The sequence below is a fragment of the Fukomys damarensis genome, unplaced genomic scaffold, assembly GCF_012274545.1.
Source record: "Fukomys damarensis isolate Sample0158 unplaced genomic scaffold, DMR_v1.0_HiC HiC_scaffold_8, whole genome shotgun sequence".
NCBI lineage: Eukaryota > Metazoa > Chordata > Mammalia > Rodentia > Bathyergidae > Fukomys > Fukomys damarensis.
This window is the reverse complement of record NW_022900920.1, coordinates 18,871,672-18,892,845: the sequence shown is the minus strand read 5'-3', so window position 1 is coordinate 18,892,845 and position 21,174 is coordinate 18,871,672. Positions and strand designations below refer to the sequence as shown.

Here is a 21,174-nt window from a genome sequence, read left to right as displayed (position 1 = left end):
ATTATATAATATACATATATAATGTTATTTTTCCCTTCCCCTGCCCTCCCTTCAACGCCTCCACCCCTCCCTATTTATAAAGACTGTTTCCATTTTTTCCATTTTCTCATATTAATTCCATTCCCTTACCCCTCCCACTTCCCTTCTGCACCGTTTTTTTTCCTATCTCACATTATCTATTATATATTTTGATCCTTATTTACACTTTCAGTTTCTCACACCAGAGAAACTATTTGGTATTTACACAAGTGTGTCCTACTTATTTCACTTAAGAGTATCACTTCATCAACTAGAAACTGCATTAAAAAAAGTGTTTTTTTAAATAAAATGGAGTACTACTCAGTAAAGAATGAGAAACTAGAGACATTTATAGCTAAATGCCACCGCACTTTTTAATTGGATATAATCCCACTTTTGATTATTGATGTTATTTCTTGTACAATTGGGATTCTGTTCAGAAAGACCTTGTCTACAGTTGACTTCAAGAGTTTTACCTACATCTTCCATCAGGTTTTGTTTTACTATTTAGATCTTTGAACCATTTTGATTTTAGTTTAGTACATGGTAAGAAATACGCGCCTACCTTCAGTATTCTGTATGTGGATAGCCAGTTTTCCCAGTACCACTTGCTAATAAACCTATTTTTTCCTCCAGTGTATGTTTTTGGCTCCTTTGTCAAATCAGATGGTTGAATGTAGCTGGGGTTGTTTCTGTGTCCTCTATGCTGTTCTACTGGTCCACATCTGTTTTTTTGCCAGTACCATGCTGTTTTTATCACTGTGGCTTTGTAATATAACTTGAAATCTGAGAGTTATACCTCCTGCTTTATTCTTGTTGCTCAGGATTACTTTTGTTATTCTGGGTCTCTTCTGGTTCCATATGAAAGTTAAGATTTTTTTATAGCCATGTGAAGAATGTTGCTGGTCTTTTGATTGGGACTGCATTAAATCAATACATCAGTTTTAGAAGTACGGCCTTCTTGATAATGTTAGCTCTGTCTATCCAGGAAGAAGAGATGTCTTTCCACTTTTTAATGTCCTCTTTGAGCTCCTTTTTCTGAGCATTGCACTTTTTATTGTGGAGGACTTTCACTTCTTGGTTAGGTTCCTAAATATTTAACTTTTCTTGATGCTGCTGTGAATAATATTGCTTTCCTAATTTCTTTCTGGGTGAATTCATTCTTGGCATACAAGAATGGCACTGACTTTTGTATGCTGATTTTGTATCCTGCTACACTGTTCAATCTGGTTATAATTCTAAGAGCCTTTTGGTAGAATTTTTAAGGTTTTCCATGTAAAGGATCTTGCCAACTGCAAATGATAATTTAACTTCTTCCTTTCCTTTACAGACCTTTTCTGTAGATCTTCACAGATCTTTCTCTTGCCTGACTGCTCTGGCTTTTGTTTTGAGTACATATTGAACAGGAGTGGTGATAGCTTATCTTGCTCTTTTTTTTAGAGCTTTTCCCCATTTAATATGATGCTGATTGTTGGTTTCTCCTAAATGGCTTTTGTCAGATTGCTTCTTTTACCATTTCAGAAAATTCAGCTGGGTGGCTTTTGATTTCTTCTACTTCACTGCCTTCTAGATATGCCTCACAGGAGTTAGGAGTTAGGGGTTGCATCTTGCTGCCATGTTTTCTCATTTTCTATTTTGTTGTTGTTGTTTATTTGTTTTCTGCACTGATGCTTGTAAATTGCTTGTGGTAGATATGTTTATTACTAGAATCCAGACCTTTTTAGGAAATGGCTGCTTTTCAGAGATGTCATCTAGGCAGAGGTGGCTTTTGGCTTTTGAGTCTGTCCCAGGATCCTCCCTCTGCAATTGGCCTAATACCCAGTTCTTTGGTACTGGACTATAGTACTGTTTATAATCCCCAGACAGTCTAGATACTGGCATACAAGGAAGAATAATTGATCACAACAACTATGTCACCTTAACTATAGTACAATCAGTAATAACAATAGCATCAAGCACAGACTGGAAAATGACAAACAATGATAATAATTTGCCACCTTTGACCATAGGTGTAAGACTTTATAGTTACATAACAAAATCTAAGACAAATCAGAAAATTACGTACAGTAAAATCCACTCAGTAGTGATTCTACCTTAAAGGGAGAAATTTTAAAAGGGAAAAAGAAAAAAAAGAAGAGAAAGATTAGAAACAAGACTTAAGGACAAAGGAAGATTACCCGTGCCTTGGGAAATTGGTAAAGAAGACAAAAGGGAAAGAAAGGAGGAAGAAACAAGAATAAAACAAAAAACTGAAAATAATGTTCACACTCATGAAAAAGCAAACCATTTTTGAAAAATCCAAAAGCAAAGAGAAGAATAAAAAAAAGAAAAAACTTTTCTGTGATTTCAAGCCTGTGGTTATCTTAAGGTCTACAGTTTTGGGCCAGTGTCCATTTCAAGGTGTGAACTGCTCTTGCTGGTAGATAAGAGGCAGTCTAGATTCATGGTGGTGCCATATAATCACCAGCAAGCCTGCAATATGATTAGAGCAGGGGGCCGGTTCTTATATTTTCAAATCCATGGGAATTCAGGCTGATGCTGGCCTCTGGTTGTGGGGTTGGAACCTGAGCCATTTAATTTAGAACACTGTGTGTCTCTTGCCAGCCCGACCACAGTTCCCTGACCCTGGAATTAATCCATGATTGCCCCTCACCCAGTCCCTGTGGGAGTTTAACACTGGAAGCCCTAAGATGAAGCCAACCCATGGCTGCTCTGAGTCCTGGGTTTAGTTGGCCCCACCCTAAAATAGCATCCAACCAAGTACTCTCTCCAGAGGGTATGACATTTGCTTGGACTGGAGTCACTCACCAACTACTGTAGTGCACAGCGTCCACTGCTCTGTTCCACTAGCATGTTTCTCCTTAAAGGCCTCTGGAGTCACCCACTTTCACTGTGTCTTTGTAGATTCATTCTTCCTTTCTCACTCAAGCCAGGAGCTGGGGAAAAATACAGATTGCCCCTTCCTTTTGCTGTGTTGTGGTCTGACTTCAATTTCTCTGTAGGCTCCAATTTTCCCTTCAGATCCTTCCTAGGTCTCAGAGACCCACCTACCTCCTTCTTTCTTTCCCCAAGTTGTTTTCCAATGTCTGGCTCTGAATCTTGGAGAGGTTGATTTGTTGCTGCTTACTGCTCCGCCATCTTCCCATATGTCCTTGGCTTCTGTGAGATTGAGGTAAGTCCTTCTATACTTATTTTCTTCATGTTTTTTATCATGAATGGATGTTGACGCTTTTTTAGCAACTATTGCTTTCTTATGTATGGGTATATTATATTAATTTGCATATGCCGAACCATCCCTGCATCCCTGAGATAAGACCTACTTGGTCATGATATACAATCTTTTTTATGATTTGCTGCATTGTGTTTGCCTGCATTTTTGCTGAGGGTGTTTTATTTGTTTTGTTTTGTTTTGCTTGCATTTATTTTGTAGAGACTGACCTGTATTTTTTCTTTCTTAGTTGGATCTTTGTCTTCTTCAGGACTAAGAGAAATGCTAACTTCCATGGAAGTAGCCCTTTCAGTTCAATTTCATTAAAGAATTTGAGGGGTACTGGCATTATATCCTCCCTGAAGGTCTTGTAGAATTCAACAGTGAATACAACAGGTCTTGAGATTTTCTTAGTTGGCAGGGTTTTTTTATTACTGCAATTTAATTGCCTGTTATATTAGATTATTCAGATTTTTTCTGTCTTCTTGTTTCCATTTTTGTAATTCGTCTATGTCTAGGGATCTGTCCACTTCTTCAAGATTATAAAGCACATACACTTTAAGGATATCTATTCTTATAATGTTTGAATGTAACATTTATTTAATAAGACCTCATACTGATTTCGTTACTCTTGTTATCACAGAATAATTGTGTGTGTGTGTGTGTGCGTGTGTAAAAACAGGTAATAATCTCATGTATAATTATATAAAAAGAAAATAATTTTGGTGTCTAAACCAAATCAAATTATTAAATACCATTAAAATGTACTTTTAAAGTGTATCAATAAAATGTAGCAAATGGCTTAAGCAATGAAAAGATCAGATTTGATATGTATATGTATGAGGTGTGATCACAAAACACAGCGAATGATTAAATTTTAAAAATTACAGTAAAGGACACAATGTCATTAATCCTGCTCAAAAAACTCCCTCCTACTTTGAACACTTGTCCCATCCTTCTTGCCACTTTCTGAAGTAGTTCTGAAAGTCTTTCCTGAACGTCTTTAGTGCTCGCTGTCTCCTTAACTGATTGAAAATGCTTATCTTTCATGGTCACTTTGACTTTGGGGAAGAGCAAGAAATCACATGGTGCCACACCCGATGAATTAGGTGGGTGACACACCATAATATTTTCATTTAACAAAAACCAACATAGTGTTTGAGCAAGAGGTATGGTCAAAACAGACAGTGAATACTTAAATAAAAACATTTACTACAGTGAAAGACGCATTTGCCATCATCCCCCATCAGAATACTAAGACATTTATCCCCCTCACTTTGAACACACTTAACATATTGTTCTTGGCAATGTCTTTTACTCTAGTAGTTTTTTAAAACAATTTAAACATTCGTCATATCTTTTGATCATCCCTTGTACCATACCTTCATACAAAGGAAGGGGAAAGCTTGACAGCTTTAAGCCAAATATGGAAGTTTGGGAGGTCAGTTCCTCTAATTAAATGTGTATTAATTTTAGAAGATAATTAGTTTAAATAATGTTATTTAACCAATAAATTTAACAACACTATGATCTAGGTCAGTACTCCCCAACTGAACCGTCTACAGTTGGAAGATGAGCTGGTGATCCTCTAGACCAGTGACAGTGAGTGAACCTTTTAGAGCCTTCAGTAACAGCCTGCTGCAGTGCACGTGCTGGACATTACCACCACTGCTCTAGGCCGTCTGGGCAGGCACAGGTCAGCTATTTTCAGCACAGAAGAAAATCATGCACAGGTTTTTGCCTTCTTACAAAACAAAATATAGTGCTGATAGGAAACTCTCACTCTCAAGATCCCCTGAAGACACAAGGCAAAATTTGGTCACACAGGGTTCAGAGAGCAGAAGGTGAAGGAGGACCCACTGCACTTTGGTCCAGGAATCAGAACCTGCAAGTCAAATATGAGGTATGCTGTACCTCATATTTTTATGAAGACAGATTTTCTGGAGCACAGCAATGGCCAGTCACTTATGTAACGTCTGTGACTGCCTTCACATTGCACCAGCAGAGCGGAGCACTTGGGACAAACCTGAAGGCCCATGGAAACATTCCCAATCCACTACCTGGCTCTTAACAGGAAAAGTGTAACAGCCTCTCTTTTGGAAGCTCAATGGTGGAGGAAAAGGGGTCTGCAAGTAGGGTACAGAAGTAGAGGTGGGAAACACTTACAAAGCCACGCCCAACCCCAGGCTCCAGGGCACAGAGACTACCTAGCACTGCAGCAGGAGCAAGAGAACCAAAGAAAACCCACATAAAGTACCCCCAGAACCTACCCTGTCACACCACACCTGTACCACATGAAAACAGTCACTTACTACTGAGGCAGGGGCACCCCCTCCTCCCACCACACCCCAAACCCTGGTGATACAGGGTCTGCTAAGAGCTGGGGGTAGAGGTCTCCTACATCACTTAAGAACAAGGTAGCCGGGCATGGTGGCGCACGCCTATAACCCTAGCACTTGGGAGGCTGAGGCAGGAGGATCGCTGTGAGTTCGACACCAGCCTGGGCTACATAGTGAGTTCCAGGTCAGTCTCAACTACATAGTGAGACCCTGTCTCAAAAACAAAACAAAACAAACAAACAAAAAAAGAACAAGGTAGCTACCACTAGAGTAATCTAAAGTCACAGCCACAGTTAAACCCAATTCCAACCTAACTACTGACTTGACTGAGTCAGCCTGACAGAAGATAACACACCCACTTTTAGGTATAAATATCATTCATTTTAGTTTATCCACATAACTATGAGATAATCTAGGTTCTAATCCTAGCAATGCAACATGGCAGTTACAAAAGTTCAAGGACTGCTTCAAGGAAAAATATTCAAATAAAATTAATTTAAAAATAAAAGGAAAAATACCAAAAGAAACCATAGAGAGTAGGATAACCACCTCTCACTCTTCTAGACATCATATCTCCTAACACTTAGCAAATATTACTACTATATTCCTAACTACTAAAAATCATAACCAAACTTTGTGTGCTCAAACAAATAAATATACATGATTTAAGTGACTGTACACTCCACCTTGTCACAGATTCCATTTTCCAAGTTCAGAATCCTGTTTCAACTTGAACAAGCTGGTGCTTCTACTAACCTCAGCGCCAAAGCAAGCACATGCTTTTTACCATCTTACAAGTTACTTGTACTGAATCTCCATCCGGGAACTGATGTTATTTTAATCCCTAGGAACGAACAGTCCCTACCTTCACGGGTTGCTTAAGTTTATTAGAATTATGGTCAGACTGACAGCCTATGAAGCTTGATGATTACAGTGGCAAATTCTCTTAGATAAGAACAACTTTGTTATAACAGCTGCTTGAAGTTCCAAATTGAATCAGATCTCCAAAGTAACCTATTCAGAAAAACATTCAGCAGAATACATAGGTGAAGAGATAGTTACTAGTTAGTTGGTAATGATATTTTACTTGAAATCTGTGAAGAAAGGGTACCAAACAAAATAATCTTCATTCAAGTAAGGAATAAACAGCACACTTGGGGAGGAAATCTTTGTATTTTAAATATACTCTGTAGTTCAACTGATAAAGAAATCAAAGTCTTTCCAAAAAGAACCCACAAAATTTCAGACTACATAGAAGACTAATTGAGTTTTGCTGCCACCCACTGGACCAAAAGCAAATAGCAAAGCAATCTGCCTGATTTTAAATGCCAAGAGACAGGCTCGGTTCTTTGGCAGTTTGGCAGAGGTCTTATACGCAATCTGGTGTCTGTAAGGATGGAATCAAAGGTAAGTAATGGTGACTAATTGTGGCTTACTTCCTATTCACTTCCATTATGAAATGTTTTGACAGTCAAAAATATTTAGCATGAAACCACAATTAAAACATATAGCTTAAAATGTATCAAAACTAATTTTATTAAAATAGTTTAAATATAACTACTGAATTTCCCTTTAAAACAATTGGAAAATATTTAAACTATTACTTAATAAACAGTTCATAAAATTCATAAATACAAATATAAAAATAGATTACTATAAAATACAGCAAAGCTTTCTCTCTCACCCCTGTTGTATGCCTACCTTGAGGGTCTGTTCCATATTACCCTTACTCAGGAACAAAGGCTTGGTGATAAGTGACCCTCTAGTAATTGGAACACTGTGGCAAGGGAAAGAAACATGCATAATTGCACAGCCAGTCTTAAAGGGTTTACAACTCTGAGTATACACTTTACTTTCACTTAGAATTTACAGGTCAGGGCAAGTCACCTGACTAAGTAAGTCTAACTTCAAAGGGATGCACAAGTACAATCCTACCATGTACCCAGAAAGAAGAAAATAAGAAATATCTGGTTAACAGCACTAAAACCAGCACACTTACCTAACGAGTACATAACTTAATTCAAGACTATGACAGGCCACAAGAAACCAGCCTTGGTAAATTATGATCTCTGATTTCAAGGGGCTCAGAGTTCTGAAATGGTTAACACCCTGTTTAGTAATTAACATGTGCCAAAGTGCTAAACTAAGCATGACAACAACAACATAAAACGCTACAGAAGCAAAGAAGAAAACATGATTAATTAAGCCTACCAGGGACAGAGAAATTAAAAGCTGGACAAAACTTACAGACAAATAATATGCTCCCACCACACACACACACACACACACAGGAGGAAAGAAGCAGTGGCAAAAGACACCAGATGAAAAGACATGAAGATGAAAAGACAGCCCATTTAAATTTTAAAAGCAAAACACTATTGCTGCAGCATCTTGCTGAGTTCACACTGTGAAGAATCTTGACACCCTTGTTAAGTAGCACTGTCTCTGTTCTTCAGTAAATGGAGAGTCAAAAGGTTAAGAAAATGAATGACAAAATCGGAGAAAAATATACAAAATGGACTGGGGGGGCAAGGTCAAACTACTGTACACGGAACAAATCTTTTTCTACTGTCCAGACAGCTACTCAAAAGAATTTAAACTAGGAAGGTAGCAGAGATAAATCTGAGACAATGCACAAGGGGAAAAAATTAGCAAGACCTGCAACTCGTTTCATATCCCTCTCCTGTCACTCTTCACCCTACACCTTTCCCCCCTTTAAAAAGTGCCCAACAATAAACCCATATCGTAATTCTTCTGTGCCCTTCACATCTCACACCCCCTGGCATAGGGACACTACGTGTCTGTTGAACTAAACATTCGAAAGCCACTATCATTCTCCTTCCCTACCTCAAGCTTCTGCTCATAAAATTCTAACATTTCTATTGAAACCAAAATAAGCTTCGAATCCTGTCACCCCACCTCTCTCTTTCAACAGAACTCAAGACTCAGTGAACTACTTTAGTCTTGAACTGTTTCTTTGACATGTGCAGTGTGTGCCTGTCAGTGCTTTCTCCCTTTTCATTACCGCCGTGTCCTGTTTCTATTTCAAGATTCCTGAAACCAGATGTATGCCTAAATTCAGACTCCTTCAAATTTAGTCTGTTATATGGCACACATACCATATATTATGTAAAAGACCCACCAGGGTCTAGAACACCACATTGACATTTTGGGGAGAAAAAGGACTATATAGGAATGTTCCCATAAGTTTCTCACATAAGTTTATATTAAGTTTTACCACCACCTGAGTTTTGGTACTAAATTTATAAGACATTTCCTTTTCAAAGCTTTCGTTTGGATTTTGGAATTGCAAATAAGGGTATGTGGACCTGTAATTCACCTAGTCTACCACAGTCACTGTTTTCCCACACCTCATGTTTTCTTCCCACAAGCCATCTTCTACTCCTTACCCACATCAGTCTTCTAAGATCCAATCCCTGACAGTTAAGCCCTTCTACAATCTGGCCAATCTGCCATCTTCAGTCTTTTTTCCTCCCAATTTTCCTGGAATACCTTATAACCTACCCCTCTCTTACCCATGTCACAAATCTCTCCACACAGCAGCCTTTGCGCTCAGCCTCTTCCTCACAACATCCCACTGCCAATGCTGCCTTCCTGTCGCTCCTCTATCTGGCTGTGATCACTCACCTCTGCTCTAACATGGCACGTTCCTTATTCTGCTTTGTACCATAGCGCAGTTCCCCAAAGAATCCTTATCCTTCCAACAGTCTTTTAGCACAGATTGTGATTTCTTTATTTGGGTTCCATTGCTATTTTTAATTTCCTGAGATAAATGTTAAAGCCAATGATAATTTAGACTTCATTTTCTAATACATATATTTTAGTGTTTTAAATTTCCCAGGCCGGGGATTTCACTCAGTGGTGCCTTGTCTGCCTGGCAAGAGCAAGGTCCTGAGTTTGATCCCAGTACTGAAAAATTAATTATTTAATTTTCCTAAAATCTAAATTCCACAATGCTTGATATGTATTATCTTTCAGCTCAAAATATGTACTTATTTCAACTATGATTTCCTCTCTCAAATGTGAGTTTTTGCAGTACAGTCTTATAGTTTCAATTATATAGAACTTTTGTTGGTTATCTTTTTGCTATTGATCTCTAATTTAATTCTGTTCTAACTCAGGGAACATACTCTATATGATTTCAATTCTCTGAAATGTATTAGAGCTTATATTATGAGTAGCATATGCAGTGTCTTTTTGTAAATGATCTAGGTTTATTTCAACAGAATGTGTATTCTACAATTAACAAGTGCAGAGTTCAAAATGGGTCAAGTTTATTCATCATATGTTCAAATCTTCTATATGCCTGGTTATTTATCTGTTTTATCTGTTTATTCAGTCAGTTACTGAGAAATGTCTTAATCTCACTATGATTTTGGGATGTATCTTTTTCTTCTTTGGGGTCTGTTAATTTTTGTGGCTATGTTATTGGGTATATACAAATTTAAAATTATTATCTTCCTAGTTACAGAACTGTTTACCATCATAAAAAGTTCTTTATCTCCAATAATACCTCTTGCTCTGAATCTACTTTTTCTGATATCAGTATAGCTGTATCATCTTTCTTTAGACTAATGCTGGGGTAACTTTTTATATTATCTACTTTGAATTTTCTGTAACCTACTATGTATCCTTATGCTGCCCCTCTTGTTAGCAACATTTAGTAGTGCTGTGGAATTCCATCCATTCTGATTACTGTTTTTCTTTTTTCAATGCTGCACTTATAAGGTCTCTTTGTTTCCTTTATCCTATCTATTCTCTGTATCTTGTTCTATCTTTTCTGGACTTATTTTTAAATTATTCCATTTTCTCTCCCTAATATCTTAATGACATTTTCTTTCCCCATTCCCATTCTCTTTGTCTTGTCATAGTCTAAAATACATTCCAACTTTGGTACTTTTGAATAATGCAAAGACCTTAGAACATTTTAAATCAACTTACTCCCTGCTACCTACATAAGACAGTCATGACTTCAGATTGCATTTTTTTTAATATCCTTCACAAAATTACCATTATTGATCTAGACTCACAGATCTTTCCTGATATTCCTCATTCCTACCTTAATCTCCAAGTTTTTACCTAGGAACATTTTCTACACAAAAAAAACCACATTCATTTCATTGCTTCTTTACATGAGAGACTACTGGTGATGGATTCTCTCGATTCTCATCTAACAATGTACTTCACCATTTCTCCTGGCATTAATGATCAAGTAAATGTCCAACTATGACTAGCTATTTCTGATTAAATGTCACACACTGTTTATAAACAATTACTGGAACAATCACCTGCCTAGGATAATGCCACCTTTCTCCAGGAAGAATTCACTTCCCTTCTGGAAAGTGACACACGGAGTTCCAGCAAATCCAGACCATCTAAGCTTGGTACAAGGCCCGTCTATACCTTGTGAGTCTTCCTACTCCTGGGAAATGACTCTCCAACTTAATCCCACAGTCTCCAATTCTGTCACTCTACCCCATTTCGGAGCCTATGAACTTCCTCTTCCAGAATAAATGAATGGCCCTACTGAAGAAGTGGCTCCATGAGTTCCCTTCTCCCACATCTTGGTCTTATCATTCTCTACTTTTTTATTATTTTCCCGGTCTAATTTTTTAAAATCATCCTCAGCAGGAGGTTAGAAGGGGCACAAATTATCTTGTCTTACCAATTATACATCCACTACTATACCTAATAGAGTACCCTGAAAATTTGGATAGGAAAATGTAGACACCTCAGGTTTCCCACCAAGAATCCCTGCAGCCCTCAAGTCAGCTACATATTTTTTAATGACCAAGGAATCAACTGATTAACTGAAAAAGACAACAGCATCTTTTATATTTTTAACAAGAAAGTATACCCTTAAAATAGGGTTATTAGATTTTTCAGCTCCAAAGAAAGGCTACAGAGGCAAAACAATGAAGACATGACTAGACTAGTATAAGCAAGAGCTAAAGATGACAGCAACGGTGGGAATGAAAGGAGACAGAAGCAAGGAACATTACAATATTCTACCAATTCTACCACATGGCCATGAAGAGAGAAAACAGGGAGTCAAAAGGGGCCCGGATTTAGCCCAGTGGTTCTGCCTCCTGCCTCGCAAGCACAAGGTATCAAGTTCAACCCTCAGTACCAAAAAGGGCGGGAGGGGGGAGTCAAAGATGAGTATGAAATCTCAAGCCTGACAAAGAAACTGATTTACCTCAAGAGGAATTTAGATTTAGTTACGAATATGAGTGATCTATAAAAAGTAACCCAAGTTCAATAGGCAACTGTAGGTCCTGGTCTAAACCCTAACCAAAAATATGATTTCCAGACATTTCAACAGAACTTTCCAAAACTAATGAGTATAATTTACTACACTGAGAAACTATTTTCTCTCTATAGTCATCTATTTCTATTCATTTGTATAGAAAAAAATCAGAAATGGAAATTCAGAGGCTTTGGAGACACCAAAAAAAGGAAAATAAATACAGAATTTCACTATCACAGTTACAGAAAATAAATTAAAAGATGGGACTGGAGGGGAGTGGGAGGAGAATGGCTGGCCTGTGGTACATATCAATAATCCCAGCACTCTGGGAGGCTGAGGCAGAAAGATCCTAAACTCAAGCCCACTCTTGGCAACTCAGGGACTCTGCAAGACCTTGGCTCAAAATTAAAAAGAAAAAAAAATTTAAAGCCTTGGAATGTAGCTTAGTATGAAGGCCCTGGGTTTAATCCTCAGTACTGAAAAAGACAAGACAGGATAATCACATTTTCAAATAATCTAACAGCAAATTAAAAAGTACAAATATATATCTAGTGAAATATGATAGTAAAAATACTACTAAATGACTTAGGTATTGATGAAGCTGTTTTATTAATTTTCCAATAGCAATTAAAAAGCTTTCTAGAATTACTAGAGCAGTGGAAAATTCATGGTTTCCAAAATGAAAAAATAAATAAATAAGAGGCACATGTTATATTATGCCTTCATATAAAAATGTTACAGTTCAACACAGTAAGTCTCTGAAAACAATATTCTCTAGTTTTCAGGTCAACACTAAAAATAACTGGAGAATATGGAACATTATTTCATACACTATTCTTCAGTGTCTCCTACTGGCTGGATATACCCTTGGATATGGATAAATAACTCATTCTGACAAAGAAACTGTACAATCAAGCAGCTATTTTAAGATGCCCTTGACAGAGGCTGATGCTCTGCAAGACCAACTCCAACACTAAATTCATCAATACCATATTACATCTCTGATTATCTGCCAAATGCAAAAACTCATCACACATTCTTGTTTTGACTCAAATAATGGATGTCCCAAACCAGAACTGCAAACAAATGCTCCACCCAATGTAATGTTTCTGGCTTGAAAGACCTGGCATATACTCTTATTCTGTCTCCCATGAAAACTGCCTCCAGACGTCTATAAAATAGAGATTACACAAATTAATAAAATGCCCCAGCATGTAAAGAACAAAGATTTGCGATATGATGCTAACTATGCTGCTTCCATTGGTACAGGTCAGATTTAGTAGCTGAATGTTCACTCGACAAATATGTGCTTAGTTACAGTTGTGCCAGACACGAACGATTAAAAATAAAAGATAAACAAGACAGAGCCCCCACCCGCAATGAAGGGATTTTAAATGCAAACACAAAAACACAATCATTGCCCTGATACAGCGGTTACTGCCAAGATGCTACGGGCCCATAAATGAAGAAATGCCAACAGTCTGTTCCATTTTTTTCTGTTCTATTCTACTGTTTTGCTCTGAAGAGAATGCAAGAGTTCCTAGAAGGCTTCAACAGGTGGAGAAAAATGACTTTAATACTGAGAAAACAAAGAAGTACACCCATGCCAGGCAGGAAGCTGAAGGGGAGGAATATCTTACAACAAAGGAACCACAGATATTTTTAGTAAAGCCATTTCATTTTAATGTTGATAAAATTTACAAAATGGTGTCTCCATGTTTCATCAAGACGCACACACCTGCTGAGTGGCAGAGCTGAGACCAGAGCTCTCCACCTCCATGCTTTGAACCACTCCATCCTATTTAATAATGGTTACACTTCACATGTATGGACTCTACAGTGACAGTGCCATCAAGCACAGGGTCAACTGAGGGCTCAGGATCCTGTACACAGCCTTCAGAGTCTCACTCTTTTATCATTTTAGCCCACACTTCCTTCCAGGCAGATCTCAGTGCCCTTAGAGAGACCCTGGCCCAGGAGTTCTCAATTAACCCCACACAGGAAAGGAAATCTGTATCTGAGACCATCTGGAAGCACTTCAGGAACAGTTCCTTGGTGTGCAGCTTCTTAAAGTTAACTATAACCTACAACTGGTCCATAGGCTTCAGGAGAGGAGCTGTATTAGGTAGGAGGAACTAAACTGAGAGCCATGGGATTTCTTGAGCCAACTCTTCCAAGTCTTGTGGGTGAGAAGGAGCACTGTCCATGATGAGGAGAGCCTTGAGTGGTAAACCTTTGTCCTCTAGATATTTCTTAACAGTAGGACAGGAAACCTCCCTGATCCACTCAAGAAAAGGTACTCTTGTTACACAGGCTTTTGTGTTAGACCTCCACAGAACCCCTTTATATTTTCTGAACTCTCTAGGGATCTCAGAGTGATAAACCAAGAAAGGCTTTATCTTGAGGTCACCACGTGCATTGGCAAATAGCAATAACGTTAGCCTATCCTTCACAGGCTTGTGACCTGGCATTTTCTTCTCTTCCTGGGTAATGTATGTTCTCCTGGGCATTTTCTTCCAAAAAAGGTCAGTTTCAACACAGTTGAAAACTTGATGAGAGCAAAAGCTATTTCTCTGTGTCATCGTTTAGAAGTGGTGTAATTATTCAGCAGCTCTTTATTAAGCACTGGCTGCTCATCATGCCTAGTTATGCTATGAGCCCTGGTTCTTGCTCTAAAATTATGAAACCACTGGCACAAAATATTTCTCCATTATCATTTGTTGATGGATTATCTTTCATGAGATCTGAATTTATAGGCCTAGCTTTTTCACATATTATACACTCAGGCCTGCCATCTGCCTTTTGTTTATCTACACTAATACTAATACGAACAGCCTTTCTGCCTCATCTAATAAGACTGTTGATTGTGACTTACTAATTTGAGTAACACCTTCAGCAACACTAGCTTCCTTATACAAATCTTTTCTCTGCAAGATTGTTGAGATGGTGGATTTTGGCATGCTATAACTATTAGCATGATCAGTCACATGAACACCACTCATATTTCTCGTTTCCTTTTTCTTTGCAATGTGATTGCTTTCTTTACCTTGGCTTCTTCAAGCTTCTTTTCTAGCTTTTTTGAGGCTATTTTGACAGTAGTAATCATAGCTATTATTTAAAGCACTGACTAAAATCATATCCACAAACACGTGCACCTGGGCTCAGACTGACACTTAAGCATACTTACAAACGTTCTTCTGACAACTCAAGTCTTTTTTTTTTTACAAGTGCATAAGCTGCCAGCATTTGGGTCATAACTCAAGACTTTTGCCATAAATTAAAACTAAAACTCCAGTCATAACCCAAGTTTTTTGTATGTGAGGCCAGTCATAACTCAAGGGTCCACTGTACCAACTTTTGTGTACCACAAGATGAACTTAGTAAATGACATTATAAGACTGATAACTCACTGCACTATTTATAACAGTCAAAGGTTAAAGCGTTGGGGATTTAGCTCAGTGGTGATGCTGCCTGCCTAGCAAGTACAAATTCAATCCTGAGTTCAATCCCTGGTACAAAAAAAAAAAAAAAGGTTAAAGCAACCAAAGTCTTCACCAATCAAAAACTAGTAAAATAAATTAAGTAAAAAACTAGTAAAATAAAATAATGCAGAGCAACCAGTACAGATGAGCATTTTAGTAAAACACTTAAGAGATGACAGTGATCAAACCCAGGGAACTGGCAATTACACAGAATGGACAGAGTCCAGAGAGAGCAGGAAGTAAATAAAATATGCCAACAAACTAGACTTGGTGTGAAGTCAGGGAGAAGGTGAGGTCAAGAATTAGATAGCACCATGCATAACATACTGTTATTAGTCTATGTATATAGATATATATCTATATATATATCTATATATATATAGATATATATCTATATACATGCACACACACACACACACACACACACACACATATATATAAATTGAATTTTGGGAAACTTTATTGGTGCTGCCAACTTTGGAAAAAGTCATCCCAATTTACTGTGTTGACTTGGCATTGTACAGAAATGGACAACCATATTGGTCTAGAAAAGTTAATTTATTTTTATTTTTATTTTTTTCCCTGTGTACAGGGGTAACACATTGTACTAAATATGTAAGGTCATATCTACGTGGGTTTGATTACAGAAACTAATAAAGTATTCTCTAAATAATGAAAAAAGAATAAGATAAGACTATAAGAGCGAGAAGCAATTTAAATATGTTCAGGGACCATTTTCATCTCCAGAATTAAGGATTATTTTGATGTTACATCATTGCCTTTTCTCTTTTACTTTCCTTTTTAGTTTTATTTTAGGATTCCCTATTTTTAATGTTCAAACAGAGATTTCTTTAACTGAAATACCGAATAGTTTCTTTGGTGTGGAAAACTATAATAGTACACAGGATCCTAATGAGACAATTAATAACGTGAAATAGGAAGTAAAGGGCTAAAGGTGTAAGGAAAGTGGGAAGGGTGGGGGAGAGGTAATAAGGGAGAGGAAAAAAATATGAGAAACTGAAAAAATGGAAATAAAGTATTTGTATATGGAGAGGGGAGGAGGGGGTGAAGGGAGGGCAGGGACAAGGGGAAAAAATGAGAATCAAGACCTATTATGTAAAGGTACAGAATCCCAATGATGAATGTAATTGTACTGTATACCTAGATTGTACCAATAACCTCAATAAAAAGAAAAAAAATTAAAAAAAAAAAGAATTAGATAGCAAATCATTCAAAGCTAAAATGTATGGATCTTGGGTTTTATTTATAATTTATACACAATGCCAAGGCACTAAATGTATCTGTTAAATGAATAAAGATCTAGTATTTAGTGGCAAAAGGTGAAGGAAACTATTTATACTTAACCACAAGACTGCAATAAAACTTAGCTTTGGTTATCACTTTTTTAAAAAGTTATAGTACTTAGTGCAACAACTATTTGGGATAAGCAAGACTAAGACACCTAAAATCACAAGGTAAATGAGAAACACCATCTAAGTACAAAACTTCCCTACCCCAGCCCTGGTTATTTTAAAAACACTGAAGTCCCTCCTGATTGTGGAACAGACCCTGGTAACCTATTCCTGAGGGGCTTTTCTAGATACCATGTTACTTCTACACCAGAACAAAAGTGGATCTGGCTTTAGCATGACTTCAAGCACTGGAAGCTCTCTGAGGCAGGCCAGTGAGGGCAAAGGCGGGAATCAGAAGGCCAAGTGCTTCCTTCCTTAAGTGGCATATTTTCTGCAACCCACCCAGATTTTAAGAGCTGGGATACTGCTCCACCACCACAGAGGGTTTGTCAATAGTTGACTTTAGCTGTTGGAAAGCATTAGAAACTAGTGAGCAGACCACTTAAGATAATAACACAAAGTTGAGAAAAAAGTTACTATGTAGTGTATATATATTTTTATACTATGTTACCAGCTGTTGAAATAAACAAGGAAAAATAAGGTTTTAAATAAAAGCAATGCTGACATGGTAACAAGAGGGATTAGTTCAGGTCTAAAATGCATTCAATCTAAAAACTTTCACAATTTAAGTCTGATTTTTAAGCTAATAATCTAAAGATTTGATGATTTCCTTCTTATTTACCTAGAAAATATTTACAATTTATAGCATTACCAAATTAACAAGATTCCAAGTATACATTAAACAGTCCAATTCCAACCAACCAAAAAAGCCCAAAGCAGCAAAAGCCAATATACTCAGTTCTTTACCTGCAGCTCCTTTGAGACTCTCTCTAAGTGATTAGTTATCTTTTTAACCAGATCACTGTACATCTGTTCTGAGTGCTGCTGGCATACACACTTATATACACAACTGTAAAAGCAAACAAAAAAACCCAGTTAATGAAGAAGCACTTAACTCATTCTAAGGTTAAAACATACTCTCATTACACAACCAATGACCAAACAATTCAAATCTAAAACAATGGGCCAATTACAACTCTTAATAAAAATTTACCCTCCCCCCAACCAGTGTTTAGATGGAAAAGATATTTTAACTAACTACAAATAATGAGTAGTACAAACTTAATCGGCACTAGATAATCTAATATTGAATGATAATCTAGGCTATAAAATATAACTCCTGAAATGTCAGGTTCTCTCTCGCTCTCTTTTTTATATAAATAAATGTCAAAATAAGGAAGAGAGAGTGATAACCAGTACAGAGACAGTTTCTAACTCACAAAAATGTTTGCAATACAACCTCTTTGTACATCAGTTGTGTGGAACAACATAGTTGTCACTTCTTCCTGTCACTGTGCTGCTCTCACATCCCACCCCAGTTCCTACTTTGTTGCTTCCATTTACCAGGAGCTGGGAAACAAAATAATCAAAGAGAGTTAGAATTGAGTGTTAACAAACATCAATAGATTAAACTAGGGTCTCCCTGTGAGACTAAAAAAATGCATATTTTTACATATTTTCAGTCATTCTGGCTTTTTTCAGTGACTCCATGGATTCTGTGGTATGTGTGGTGGAGGTGGTAGGCTGAGGTGGGAGGAAGTCTAACAAAGCATAGTTTACTCTATCTTGATCTGAAAACCACTTTTGAGAACCAAAAAGTATAAATCAAACCTCTAATTCACAAGTGGGGAACATATAAATACAGAGCCTCACCTTATGTATTTAGTGTATTACATACATGTAAGCTATCATAACTCAAGTTGTACTGAACCTCAAAATAGCCCTTTTAAGCCCAGGCAAATTAAATATTGACTTACCTGTATATCTGTTCATAAGATATGGGGATATAGTCACCAGGACTCTGGGTTAAAAGTTGATCTATGGCACCATCCAATTTTGGCCAGTATGTGCTCTTATAATCTTCAATAGTTATAACATTCATTACTACAAGTAAAAAGTAAAATAAATATTACTATGCATCACATAGTAATTGTACCAATTTTCTACTCTCAAATTTGTCCTTCCATTACCTATCCCAATTAAAAAAAAAAAAAAAACTTGGTCAGAAATGTTAAGGCCATTAATCATGAGTTTAAAAGGTATTATGAATCTGTCCATCTATAAAAGTAACAAAACAAGCAAATATCATGTTTCCTTCCCAGTTTCTTGCAAGATTGTCACCCATGAAGCATTCTCAAACACACTCTGAACTTCAAATACATATTGTCAATTACAGGACAAAATAGACTATCAGTAAAACACAAGAAAGTGCCAGAAAACCATGAACCCCAACAATCAATGCCTCCCTGGGAGAATCTATCTAATGACAGGGCGATGGGATTAAGGTCTAACTGCTACAGTCACAGAAGAGGTTAGCAGAAAACTTGGTAACATTTATGCCATCACCAGTGCCTCTCTGACACTACTGCAGCTCTCTCACTCTTACCTTCTGGAACGTGACAAGCCCAACAGAAAATGAGTCAGTGTCTTGAAGCCTTGCAGTGAAAGCTTACCTCACCCCAAATGACAGACTCTATTCCTTCACTAGAGGTCTGATAAAGCATTTATAACAGCTGGTCCTAACAACTTTGAAATCCAGGGGCAACAGCTGCTTCACAACAATGAAATGCTAACGTTAAAAGAGAGTCACCAAAGAATCTACTCATACCCTGGGAGATAGATGCTAATAACTACCAGATCAGATACTTCAGTGTTCTGGGTTTTCACCAGAAACTGGAGATCAGAAAGATTAAGTGGCTTCCCCCACAATGCATGGTTAATTACTGCAGAGGTACCACAAAAAGGAAAGCCTTTCTATCCCATTACTGACTTCTAACCTTAGTCATTCAAGGTTCAAGATTTTTTCCAATGTATCACTTATATTACTTTTATTCAATATTTTATGTTTATTTCAAATGACACTTGAGAAATGATCTACTGATTCACAAAAGAACATGACATAATCTTAAATACATTTTGTTCTACCTGGGGATGCAGAGCACTTGCCTAGCATGTGCAAGGTCCTGGGTTCAATCCCCAGTACCACAAAGGAAAAACACAAACTGCTAAGTGAAAGAAACCAAACCCAAAAGTCTCCATACTATCTGAGTTCCAATGATATGACACAAATAAAGGCAAAACTATAGAGGGGTAAACGTATCAGTGATTCCCAGGGACTAAATGCTAGAGAAAAAGATTACATGGAAGCATGAGGAATTTTTTTAGGGAAAATAATTTTTTATACTCTGTGGTAGGGGATTTATCACTGAAAGCATTTGTCAAAACCAACAGAACTACATGCCTTGAAATGAATTTAATGTGTGGCAACTTTTTTTTAAAAAAAATCACTAAGGCTGTATTGGTAAAGATAAAATGCAAACTGTGACAAATGAATCTAACTTAGAAATTATCACAGAATCCACAATAAAGAGAACAGGGAGAAAAGGAATGTTTTGACAAGATGTAAAACAGAAAACAAAACAAAAAACGTACACCAACATGCACACATGTACACACGGACACCATAAGAAAGAGCCAGACGGCAATATGCCACTGTAGAGGCTTTGAGCAAGATGGGGACCTCTGGAGGTTTTACAGCAGGTGCGATGAGAATCAGTTAAGATTTTATACAGATCATTCCATTGCTGTACTGAGAGTAAACTCACTTAGTAGGCTGTGAACTGGCCAGAAAGAAGGGGGGCAGGTGGTAGCCTTGAGGACAAGTGGAGGTCAAATTATGAATGAATGAATAAATATGCATATTTATTTATTTAAGGGGAGCGAGACAGGGTCTCACCATGTAGTTCAGGCTGGCCTTGAACTCACTATGTAGCCCAGGCTGGCCTCAAACTCTTGGACATCCTCCTGCCTTAGCCTCTGAAGTGCTGGGATTATTGGTGTGCAGCACCACACCCAGTTCAGGATGTATTTTAAAGGTAACACCAACAAGATTTGCTGGCTGGTTGAAGAGAGATGTGAGAGTAAGATCTAGGCTAGCTCCAAAGTTTTTGGCATGAGCACCAAAAGCTGAGGTTGTTTACCAAGTGGAGGAGGCCTGCTTATCCGGGGAGTGCTGCAGCTACTGCTGCCGCTCCTCCCTGTTCATCCACCCTGTCCACAAAGGCCAACTGTCAACACCTGCAGCTGCCTGCCTCGATGTTCTGTCTGGTTGCCAGAGCTTGCTCTGTATGCAGGAGGTGCAGGTTGGGATTCTACAGAATTAACACCCCCACAGCTACTTTCAACCAGTGACTACTGAGAATTCCAGGTCACCTTGCCCCGGTGGCTCCCCGGGGTGTCAGGTGAGATGACCAACACAAAGGTGTACACTGGCGCCAGGAGGTCCCCACAGGGATTAAACGCTCCAGCAATAACTAACTTTACCACCTTCCCTACCTCCCCTGTCTTACTTCCCCAGCTCCCTTACAGGTATTTCCTAGGGTCA

At 37.8% G+C, this 21,174-nt stretch overlaps 1 protein-coding gene across 1 annotated transcript in view; it reads right to left on the bottom strand.

Annotated features, from left to right (window-relative positions):
- Cacul1 (CDK2 associated cullin domain 1) overlaps window positions 1-21,174 on the bottom strand; it is a gene marked incomplete at its 5' end in the record, with an annotated part of 70,870 nt that overhangs the window by 28,645 nt on the left and 21,051 nt on the right. The window contains 2 exons of the mRNA XM_010634656.2: window positions 17,538-17,640; window positions 18,548-18,674. Coding sequence (XP_010632958.1) covers window positions 17,538-17,640; window positions 18,548-18,674 — 230 coding nt within the window. The remainder of the gene's footprint in view (window positions 1-17,537; window positions 17,641-18,547; window positions 18,675-21,174) is intronic.